Raw genomic sequence first — 11566 nt, 5'->3', positions numbered from 1 at the left:
TCTATTACTATCATTATTAGACATGCAAGGCGAATCTAAAACCCCTCAGCCCTATCTTAAATATGCACAGATTATTTTGCACTTCAGAATTTCACAGCCCCATTTTTGCCAGCCTAGGTTTTAATCTCGACTCCTCCATGTGCCTGCCGTGTGACCTTGGGCATGTCACTTCATTTCTCGGTGCCTCAGTCTCATCTGGAAAATGGGGATTCAATGCCTGGTCTCCCCATTCCTCGGACTGTGAGCCACATGTGGGACAGTGACTGCATCCGACCCAATTAACTTGTTTCCAACCCAGCGTTTAGAACAGTGCCCGACACATGGTAAATGCCTAGCAAATGTAATAATAAAAATAATGATGGTGATAAGTTTGAAGTGTCATTGAGGCATCCACGTGACTATGTCCTGAGGAAGGAAGAGATGCGGGGGGGTAGATTAGATGACAGATCAAAACTGGAATAGATTTGGCAGTGTAGGTTGGGGTGGTAGTCAAAGCCATGTTAGGGGGTGAGCTCCCAAAGAGAGTAGTAAGTGCAGAGGGACAAGAGAAGGGGCTCCAGAGCAGCCACATTTAGAAGAGCAGAGGTATGAGACCAGACAGGGAACAAGATGAAGTCAGGGACATAGGAAAACCAGATTAAGGACCTTAGTAACTGTGGCATTTGTTGAAGCGTTTAATATGTGTCAGACACCGTACTAAACGCCGGGATGGATACGAGCAAATTGGGCTGGATACAGTCTCTGTCCCCCATGAGGCTCGCAGTCTTAATCCCCATTTAGCAGATGAGGTAACCGAAGCACAGAGAAGTGAAGCGACTCGACCAAGCTCACATAGCAGATAAGTGGTGGAGACGGGATTAGAACCAGGTCCTCTGACTCCCAGGCCCGGGATCTATCCACTAGGCCACACTGCTTGCCTGAGACAGGAGGGGATTTGGAATCTGGTGGACAAGATGAGGATGAGGGCTGCGTTAGGGAGAGAAATTATCGACAAAGATTCCCACCAAAACATTTCTTTTGTAGTATTAGTAGCACTTACTGTTTGCTGTTTGTGGATGACTGTACTTAAGTGCAGGGAAAGAATTCTCACGTGGACACGGTTTAATTATCCGGCACTCAGAACAGTGATTGCCACATAGTAAGTGCTTAACAAATACCATCATTATTATTATCACGAGACGGGAGGGATTGTTCTCTTATGGATTGAACACAGGCTAAGAAGGGAGCCAAAAGGAGGGAGAAATGCTTACTATTTGGATAAATTAATCAATGGTATTTATGGAATGCTAATTGTGTGCAGAGCACTGTATTAAGTGCTTGGGAGAGAACTACACAATAGGGAAGTAGACATGCTACCACCCCTCAGGGAGAAGGATCCAATCTGAATGGCTTTTATCTACCACAGCGCTCAGTACAGTGCCTGGGGCATAGTAAACCCTTAACAAATGCTCTCTACATAAAGGAGTTTACAATCTAAACTCGTAAAGAGTGGGGTCCCCAAGAGATTGGAAAGGTTTTACTGCATGTTTTTATAAAGGATCCAGAAGAGGAAGTGCATAATGAAATCTCCATTTTTGCAGATGACTCGGAACTTTTCAGAATGCTGGAATACTGTGCGGCTGGAGAGGAAGGGCAAGAAGACCTTGTAAAATAGAGAAAATGTCCTGAACTTCACAAGGGACTGGATCTAAGAATAGTATCCAAGGGAAGCCCTTTGGCCTAGTTGATTAAAGAGCTCCATTCTAAGCATCTAAGAACTTGGGTTCTAAGCCTGACTCCACCACTTGCCCGCTGGCTAACTTTGGGCAAGTCACTTCCCTTCTTCTCTAGTTGCGGGCAGGGAATGGATCTGTTTATTGTTATATTGTACTTTCCCAAGTGCTTAGTCCAGTGCTCTGCACACAGTAAGTGCTCAATAAATAGGACTGAATGAACTCTTCAGTTTTCTCGTCTGAAAAAAGGGGATTTAACAGCTGTTTAACTTCTTAGACTGGGAACCCCATGAGGGACTGGGACTATGTCTGACCTTATTATTTTGTATCTACCCTAGTGCTTAGTACAGTGCTTGACAATTAATCAGTGGCAATGAACATTTACTAGGTGCAAAGCACTTTATTAAGCAGTTGGGAGAAACAACAGAGTTGGTAGATGTGATTTGGGTCTTCAGGTAGTTTACAATCTAGTAAGAGCTTAACCGATACCACAATGTTGATTACTAGGTAAAACAATTTTTGATTCTATTTATTCTTGATTCTATTTATTGCTATTGTTTTTGTCTGTCTCTCCCGATTAGACTGTAAGCCTGTCAAAAGGCAGGGACTGTCTCTGTTACCGATTTGTCCATTCCAAGCGCTTAGTACAGTGCTCTGCACATAGTAAGCGCTCAATAAATACTATGAATGAATGGACAATGTTCGTTCTCAGTATCCCTCCCCGCCTCTTACCTTCTCTTCATCCTCTTCCACTCCTTTTCACCTTTTACCCCAAGAGGTGCCAACCCACGGGGCAAACCACCAGCAACCAGTGGAATTGGCATAGTAGTGGTGAAGTTAATGGTACTCACTCCTTCCTGGACCACTTCTTTGCTGCAGTATCTTCGCCCTCAGAATTTTCTGAGGCTTTAGAGGAGCAGCGTGGCCTAGTGGAAAGAGCACGGGCCTAGGAGTCAGAAGGACGTGGGTTCTAATTCCGGCTCCACGACTGGTCTGCTGTGTGACCCTGGACGAGTCACTTCATTTCTCTGGGCCTCAGTTACGTCATCTGTACAGTGGGGATTAAGACGGTGAGCCCCACGTGGGACAGGGACTGCGTTCAACCCAGTTTGCTTGTATTCGCCCCTGCTTCACAGTGCTTAGCACAGTGTCTGGCACACAGTAAGAGCTTAACATATATCATTGTCATAATTATTCCGGGCCAAGCAGGCAGCGGTAGCTAGCAGTTCCCATCCTAGGAGCTGGACGGGGGCCCGGATAGCTGATCTCTCAGGACAACTCCTTGGCCCCCAATCCGGCTTCATTGAAGGAATCGTCGGCCATCACTCGTGAGTCCAATCAATCATATTTATCGAGCATTTATTATGTGCAGAGCACCGTACTCAGCGTTTGGGAGAATACGACATAATGATATAGCAGACACATTCTCTGCCCACAATGAGCTTACAGTCTAGAGGGCAGTACAGTTTCTTCCAAGCTTACAGTCTAGTCCCAAGGGAAGCCGACGGTGAGGCTTAAAGTTAAAAACCAAGGGAGGGCTTTCCTGAATTTAAGCAGACAAGGGTGTCACGGGTGTCCCAGCTTTGGCTGGGAAGAGCCTGGAACTTCCAGTCTGAGGGCCAACGACGTCTCAGCTGCAATGGGTGGGCGGGGAGGGGGAACGGAGGCTTCTGGGAAAGGGAATCGGGGATCAGAATTGAACCTGGCTTTCCAGGAAACAATAATGATGATAGTAATGATATTTGTGAAGCACTTGCTATGAGTCCAGCACTGGGTAGGTACAAGATAATCAGATCAGGCTCACTTTTTGTCCCACATGGGGTTCATAGTCTAAGGGGGAGGGAGAACAGGTAGTGTCAAATCCCCATTTTACAGATGAGGAAACTGAGGCACAGAAAAGTCCAGTGACTTACCCAAGATCAACAACAGGTCAGTGGTAGAGTCAACATTAGAACCCAGGGCCTCTGACTCCCAAGCTCATGCTCTTTCTACTAGGACTTTACTTTCGGTCCCTTCTACACACCCTGATGGAACAGTTCTTCGTCTCCATGTTGCAGTGACTTGATTGAAATAGGAAGGATCTTCAGCTGACTTCAGTGAGCAAATCCCACATGTTTGTGAACATCTGTGATTTTCCCAAGCTATTTTTTTCACGACTGTCAACAGCAAAAGAAGCTTAGTGGAATGTTTTCTCCATGGAGGCACAAGCCTACCAAACTCCCTGTTGATTCCATATAAAAGACAAAATATTAGTTTATTGAAAGCAGCTTCATCCATCGCGGTACAAAGGAGCCCTCTGATGGAACAGATTTATAAGGTAACAGCTGAAAGGTATGTAGATCACAAGGTACTTGACAAATGTACTTTATAACATGGATCAGAAATACCATATGTCCCCATCTGTACAAGTATTTACCGTTCGATGATACACAACGCCCAAATGACTATGTCCGTTAGGGAGTTGTGCTGCTATTGAAAACTCGAAAGGCCCAAGTGTGATGAGTTTCATAAGATAACAAAATGCCAGGGTGGTTCATTGTCTGCAGATGAAATACACTTTATCATATAGAGACAGAAACCTGTGCCTTTCCTGACTTTAAAATTAGTATTTTACTTCCATTCATTGTTCAAAACAGATGTTTGAATATGACCCATATGGACAGTCCCATTTTTCCATAAAGTGGAACTTCAGTGGAATGCAAACCACGCATAATGACCTCAGCAAAACTGGGATGATTTCAATCATGAACATTTATTTTGATCACTAAGATAAAGTAATTCCAGAATAATGCTTTGTTAGTAGATCTGCAATATCTCATGTTTTCCAGAAGCAACTAGGAGTATAACCTGGTGGAGGATGCCCAGTTTGGGAGTCGAGACCTGGGTTCTAAATCCTGCTCCATCACTTTCCTGCTGTGTGTCCGTGGTCAAGATACTTAACCTCTCTGTTTTCTCATTTGTAAAATAGGGATTAAATACCTGTTCTCCCTCCCCTCTAGACTGTGAGCCCCATTTGGGATAGAGACTGTGTCCGATCTAACTGCACTGGATCTACCCCAGTGTTTAGAACACCACACGTACCAGATACCATTATTATTAGCCGAAGTTTACATACACAGTAAGCACTCGATAAATACGATTGAAAGAATGAGTCCGCCTGCCGGGAGCCCGGCAATCTAATAACAAAATATAGCACGTGCCAGGCACCGTACTAAGCTCTGAGGTAAATACAAGATAGTCGGGTTGGACACAGTCCCTGTCCCACATGAGGCTGCGGTCTTAATCCCCATTTTACAGATTTGGTAACTGAGGCCCAGAGAAGTGAAAAGACTTGCCCAAGGTCACAAAGTAGACAAAGAGTGGAGCCGGAATTAAAACCCGGGTCCTCTGACTCTCACGCTTGTGCTCTTTCCGCTAGGCCACGCTGCTTCCCCTGTTCTGTGTCTGTCTCCCAGGCTTTTGGTGCTTGAAGCCCAGAACTTACCGGAGGATGAAGAATCTGGACGGACGGGAGAGTGACAGAGGAGTCGAACAGCTTCAGGCCCCCTCCACACGACTTTGAGATTTAAGGACATCTGTGGCGATCCATAGAGAGAACTATCGAAGCATTGAAGAACTACTGAAGAATGGTAGTGAAGGGAGATGGGGAGAGATACAGAATGAAAGTCTTAAAGAAGCCATTTCCTTTCCACAGAGGTTCTTGTGGGAAGGGAATGTGTCTGTTTGTTGTTGTATTTTACGCTCCCAAGCGCCTTAGTACAGTGCTTTGCACATAGTAAGCGCTCAGTAAATACGATTGAATGAATAAATGGCACTTTGGTCAGCCGGGTTAGGTAACGGGGAGAGGGCAGGGCCGGGCAAAAGTGGGGTGATGAGGTGGAAAAGGCCGAAGCAGCGGACAGCAAAATAGCTGTTTCCGCTTAGCCTCTTCCATTGAGAATAGCCTTCATTGCCTCCCCTTAGGATGAGTAGGGACTAAAAAGGATCCACCCCACTGATTTCTCCACCACCTTGCCCCCTCCTACCTCACTCGCTCCTCTCCCACAACGCAGCCCACACTTTGCTCCTCCAATGCCGACTTTCTCGCTGTACCTCCATCTCGTCTATTTTACCGCCGTACTCTTGCCCACGTCCTACTCCTAGCCTGGAATGCCCTGCCTCCTCATAGCCAATTACTCTCTCCCCCTTCAAAGCCTTACTGAAGGCACATCATGTCCAAAAGGCCTTCCCTAAGCCCCCCTTTCCTCTTCTCCCTCTCTCTTCAGCATTACCCTAACTTGTTCCCTTCATTCATCCTCCCCTCCCAGCTCCACAGCATTAAATGTACATATCTGTCATCTATTTATATTAATGTTCGTCTCCCCCTCTGGTCTGTAAGCTCGCTATGGGCACGGAACATGTCTGTTTATTGTGATATTGTACTCTCCCAAGCGCTTAGTACAGTGCTCTGCATACAGTAAGCGCTCAATAAATACAACTGAAAGAATGAATGAATGCATGAATGACAAGCAGCCTAGGCAGACCTGGTTAGGAATGAATCTTTCTCCGTGGCTCGGATTTACTTCTGGGTCTCTCTGGGGTTCTGGAAGTGGGCACTTTTATCTACTACACAGCTTTCAATGCATCTGTTGGCTCTCCCTCTTTAAATCATTAAGCCCCTTGGGGGCAGGGACTGGGTCTTCTACTTCTGGAGAAGCAGCATGGCGAGGTGGATAGAGCACAGGCCTGAGAATCAAGAAAGTTATGGGTTCTAATCCCAGTTCTGCCACTTAGCTGTGGGCAAGTTATTTTACTTTTCCAAGACTCAGTTACCTGGTCTGTAAAGTGGGTACTGAGACTGTGAGCCCCATGTGGGGCAGGGACTGTGGTCCAAATGGATCTGCTTGGATCTACCCCAGCGCTTAGTACAGTGCCTGGCATATAGTGAGTGCTTAACAAATACCATAATTATTATTACCAGTGTATTCCCAAGCACTTTGGACACCCCTTTGCCCACAGAAGCTCGACGAATACCTTTGATGAGGAGAATCTGGAACAGTGTTGCTCACTTGTTGGCCTCGACTAAAGCAAGGTACTTGACTGAACCTAGGTGAGCTTACCATTTTTATACATTTTAATAAGCATCAGGCAACTTAATCCAAGAAACCCTCCTGGTCTTTAGTGTCATCATCTCCATCCCCTTTCCTTCAAAAATAAAAAAAAGGACTTTTATCCAGACGTAATAAAGAACGATACAGACTTCTCAGTTGTGCAGTGTAGTTCAAGTGAGATTTTAGTAGTAAGCAGGAAGAGCAAAACAGCATTTAACATCGCTGTCTGAGAAACTCATAATATGGCATGTCATCTCCTTGAAATCTGACATCTCTCTTTTGAAATTAGGAATATTTTAAAAGTTAAAACTGCAGAGAAAATGGCATGGAGTTACCAAACTGGAAAAGCATGAAATCCCTATACAATTAAAATGGCATTTGTTGAGACAGGTGTGTTACCATAATCCAAATCAGCTTTTCACACAAGACAGTGCACCTGTAACTCAGAACCCTCAAATCCAATATGTTGAATTCATGTTCAAGTAAAAGGCTGAGTCAAAATTTAAAATCACCTCTGCTCCAATCAAGTTACATTCTTTTTTTTTTTTTTTTTTTTTAAAAAAGACTGACATACCACCCCTAGGAGATTTCCTCTTCTTCTAGAGGTTCTACCATGCCAAACCCTTTGGTGCCTTTTTTTTGCCTTTGCCCTTTTCCCGTTTTGCTTTCAGCCTCTTCCTCTGTCTGGGATTCATCCAAATCGGGTACTGTCCATGCTGGTCTAGGAGACTCTTTTTATTTCTTTTATTATCCGTTTCCATCTTGCAGACACCTGCCAGAAGGAATTAACCATTGAGAAAGCTTTAGTAAAGCTACAGGAAAATCACGAGCTCAGATGTACTCTGCCCAAACTGGGGACGCTTCGGGGGATGAGAATTTGAGCTACCATAGTGGCTCTCGCTGAAACACGGGACTTGGGGTCCCCAAAACGTGAACGGTGGAATTAAGAGGACTGGTTATGGTGAGGTTCTCCCGACTCCGAAAAACAATTCCGGGCAGCGGAGGGGGAGGATTCGTCTTCTGCAGATGAGAGTCGCTGCTGACGCGCAAGGCTGAAGACGTGTAACTTCAATCCTGGGGGTGGGGGCAATAGCCAGGAAACTCCTGGAGGGGGTAATGGGATGTTTTCTCCTGTCACAGGTGTGCACAGGTCCAGCTCTGAGCAGCAGCAGTAAGCTGGAGAACTGCGGGGCCTTTTTCTCCCCTCAGCCGGACCTGGCTCTCTGAGGAATACTGAATAGCCAAAAGTAAACTACTCGTTCCAGGCAGCCCCCACGCCAAGTAGGATTTTGAAACCACAGGATCTGTGCTGTAATGAGGTCCCTCTGTTTAACACTAGGTAGACAGGAAAATTGCGGGAGGTTCACGTAAGCAAACAGCTCTCTAAGAATGGCCGCAACATAGGGCTTTGGGGGATCTTTACAAATCTGTGCAAGGGCTTCTGACTGGAAACCCATCTCCTCGCTCCTGGAAATATCGTTCACACTGAGGGGTTGGGATGGAAAGGTTTTGAAGGTGTTCCTCTTTCCCCGCCAGCAGAAGACCCGTGTACTCTTTAAGTGCTTTGAAACTCACCCCGGACTCAAAACTTATATCCATATCCTCCTTCTCCCAAGTACAAGAACTTACCCTCTGGCTCTTTCATTACAGAGTCTCCTTTTTCTGTGATGTGTTTGGGCTTCACCACGGTTGCTATCTCATCCACCTCTTTCATTAAAACATCGCCATCTGTTTTTAGAATATTCTTTAGGCGAATGAGCTCCTTCGGGGCATTCTTTTTCCTTTTTTCTGCTCGCATCTTCCTTTTCCACTTGCTCCTTAAGCTTTTTGCCATTTTCCCCTGAGCAGTGATAGACATAAAGTTACCATCCTAAACAAATATTGTGGAGCGGTAGCACTCATAAAAGGATTCTGCAAACGCTTACTAGGTGCACAGCACTGTACTAAGCACCGGGAGAGATGACAAGGATTGGGAATTAGATAAGGTTATCAAATTGTATTGTTATAATACCTGTTATATTGCACTCTCCCAAGTGCTTAGGACAATGCCCCGCACACGATAAGTGCTCAATAAAGACAAGTGATCGATTAATAAAGTCCCTGGCCCAAGGGGTACCTGAGGTAAGAATAAGAGAGGAATGGGGTCTGGCACCCACTTAACCCCTGCTCCCTTCCTCTGCTCTTCCCCCTTCCCCTCCCCACAGCAATTGTTCATATCTGTATACATTATTTATTACTCTTTTATTATGTGTTTATATCTATGATTCTATTCATCTTGATGGTACTGACACCTGATTACTGTTTTGTTTCATGGTCTGTCTCCCCCGTTTAGACTGTGAGCCCGTGGTTGGGCAGGGATTGCCTCTATATGTTGCCGAAGTGTACCTTCCAAGCGCTTAGTACAGGGCTCTGCACATAGTAAGCGCTCAGTAAATATGACTGAATGAATGAACTTCGCCATTACCTAATCTGTAAAATGGAGAACAAAGCTGTGAGGCCCATGTGGGACAACCTGATTACCTTGTATAAATAAATAAAATAAATGGTGGTATTTGTAAAGTGCTTACTATGTGCAGAGCACTGTTCTAAGCGCTGGGGTAGATACAGGGTAAGCAGGTTGTCCCACATGAGGCTCACAGTTAATCCCCATTTTACAGATGAGGGAACTGAGGCACAGAGAAGTGAAGTGACTCGCCCACAGTCACCCAGCTGACAAGTGACAGAGCCGGGATTCGAACCCATGACCTCTGACTCCCAAGTCCAGGTTCTTTCCACTGAGCCACGCCCCTCCCCTATCCACCCCTGCGCTTAGGACGGTGCCCGGCGAATTCATTCAATAGTATTTATTGAGCGCTTACCATGTGCACCCCTTCCCCCCCCCCCCCCCCCCCGCTTGTCAGCTGTGTGACTTTGGGCAAGTCACTTCACTTCTCTGTGCCTCAGTTCCCTCATCTGTAAAATGGGGATTAACTGTGAGCCTCACGTGGGACAACCTGATTACTCTGTATCTCCCCCAGCGCTTAGAACAGTGCTCCGCACATAGTAAGCGCTTAACAAATACCAACATGATTATTATTATTGTGAGTCAGAGCTCATGGGTTCGAAACCCTGCTCTGCCACTTGTCAGCTGTGTGACTGTGGGCAAGTCACTTCACTGGGCCTCAGTTCCCTCATCTGTAAAATGGGGATTAAAACTGTGAGCCCCACGTGGGACAACCTGATCACCTTGTATCCCCCCCAGCGCTTAGAACAGTGCTCTGCACATAGTAAGCACTTAACAAATACCACCATTATCATGATTATGTGCAGAGCACTGTACTAAGCGCTTGGAATGGACAATTCGGCAACAGATAAATCCCTGCCCATGGACGGGCTCACAGTCTAATCGGGGGGAGGGAGCCGGACAAAAACAACAGCAATAAACAGAATCAAGGGGATGGACATCTCATGAACAAAATAATAATGTTGGTATCTGTTAAGCGCTTCCTATGTGCCGAACACTGTTCTAAGCGCTGGGGGAGATACAGGGTCATCAGGTTGTCAAAGTTAATCCCCATTTTCCAGATGAGGGAACTGAGGCCCTGAGAAGTAATAATGTTGGTATTTGTTAGGCGCTTACTACGTGCCGAGCACTGTTCTAAGCGCTGGGGGAGATACAGGGTGATCAGGTGGTCCCACGTGGGGCTCACGGTTAATCCCCATTTTTACAGATGAGGTAACTGAGGCCCAGAGAAGTGAAGTGACTCGCCCCCAGTCACACAGCCGACAAGTGGCAGAGCCGGGAGTCGAACTCATGACCTCTGACTCCGAAGCCCGGGCTCTTTTCCACTGAGCCATGCTGCCGAGGTGACTTGCCCACAGTCCCACAGCTGGGATGCGAACTCATGCCCTCTGACTCCCCAGCCCGGACTCTTTCCACTGAGCCACGCTGCTTTTCTAATAACCGTAATTATGGCATTATTATTATTCAAGGTGGGCGGGGGAGATGAAGAAGAGCCCCCCCACCCCCCTGCAGGACAGGCCCGAGCGTGGGGTCTGGGCGAGCAAATGGAGCCGGTCCTGGGGATCCGGGGGGGCCCGGGGCCCGCGCTCGAGGCCTGCCCGGCTCCCTCTGGAAACTCGGGGGGTCCTGGATCCCCGGGGAGGCTCCTCCCACCGGCCCCCGCCGCCCCCGCACTCACCGGAGCCTCGTGCGGCCGCTCCCGCCCGCACCGACCCCCGCAACGTCCCGCAGGGCCTCAGGCCCAGCGCTTATGTCAAGGCCGAAGGCGCGGAGGATGCCGGGAGCGGAAGCCCAACCCGCCGCGCCGGGAGGGCGGGACTCCGCAGGCGAGGCCGTTGCCCGGCAACCAGCGACGCCAGGCCGCCCGCGCGCATGCGCACCGGCCCTGCGGCCTCCCCCCCCCGCCTTAATAGACTAATAATAAACGCTTAATAGACTAATAATAATCTTCTAAGCGCTGGGATAGATACAGGGGAATGAGGTTGTCCCTCGTGAGGCTTCCAGGCATCATCCCCATTTTACAGAGGAGGTCGCAGAGGCCCAGAGAAGTGAAGTGACTTGCCCACAGTCCCACAGCTGACAAGTGGCAGAGATGGGGTTCAGAAACCATGACCTCTGACTCCCAATAATAATAGTAATGTTGGTATTTGTTCAGCACTTACTATGTGTGGAGCATTCTTCTAAGCGCTGGGGAGATACAGGTCATCAGGTTGTCCCTCGTGAGGCTCCCAAGGCTTCATCCCCATTTTACAGAGGAAGTC

General features: G+C 47.3%; 1 protein-coding gene across 1 annotated transcript; it reads right to left on the bottom strand.

The window, feature by feature from the left end:
- Window positions 1-6958: 6958 nt before the first annotated feature.
- On the bottom strand, window positions 6959-11111 carry LLPH (LLP homolog, long-term synaptic facilitation factor). Its single transcript, XM_001510452.4, has 3 exons — window positions 10984-11111; window positions 8432-8642; window positions 6959-7574 (listed from the first exon to the last, which is right to left on the bottom strand). Exons 2-3 carry the CDS (start codon window positions 8634-8636, stop codon window positions 7411-7413), a joined length of 369 nt encoding a protein of 122 aa, XP_001510502.1. The 5' UTR covers window positions 8637-8642; window positions 10984-11111; the 3' UTR covers window positions 6959-7410.
- Between the last annotated feature and the right edge of the window lie 455 nt (window positions 11112-11566).

Source organism: Ornithorhynchus anatinus, chromosome 14 (genome assembly GCF_004115215.2).
Source record: "Ornithorhynchus anatinus isolate Pmale09 chromosome 14, mOrnAna1.pri.v4, whole genome shotgun sequence".
NCBI lineage: Eukaryota > Metazoa > Chordata > Mammalia > Monotremata > Ornithorhynchidae > Ornithorhynchus > Ornithorhynchus anatinus.
This window is presented reverse-complemented; position numbering and strand designations above follow the sequence as displayed.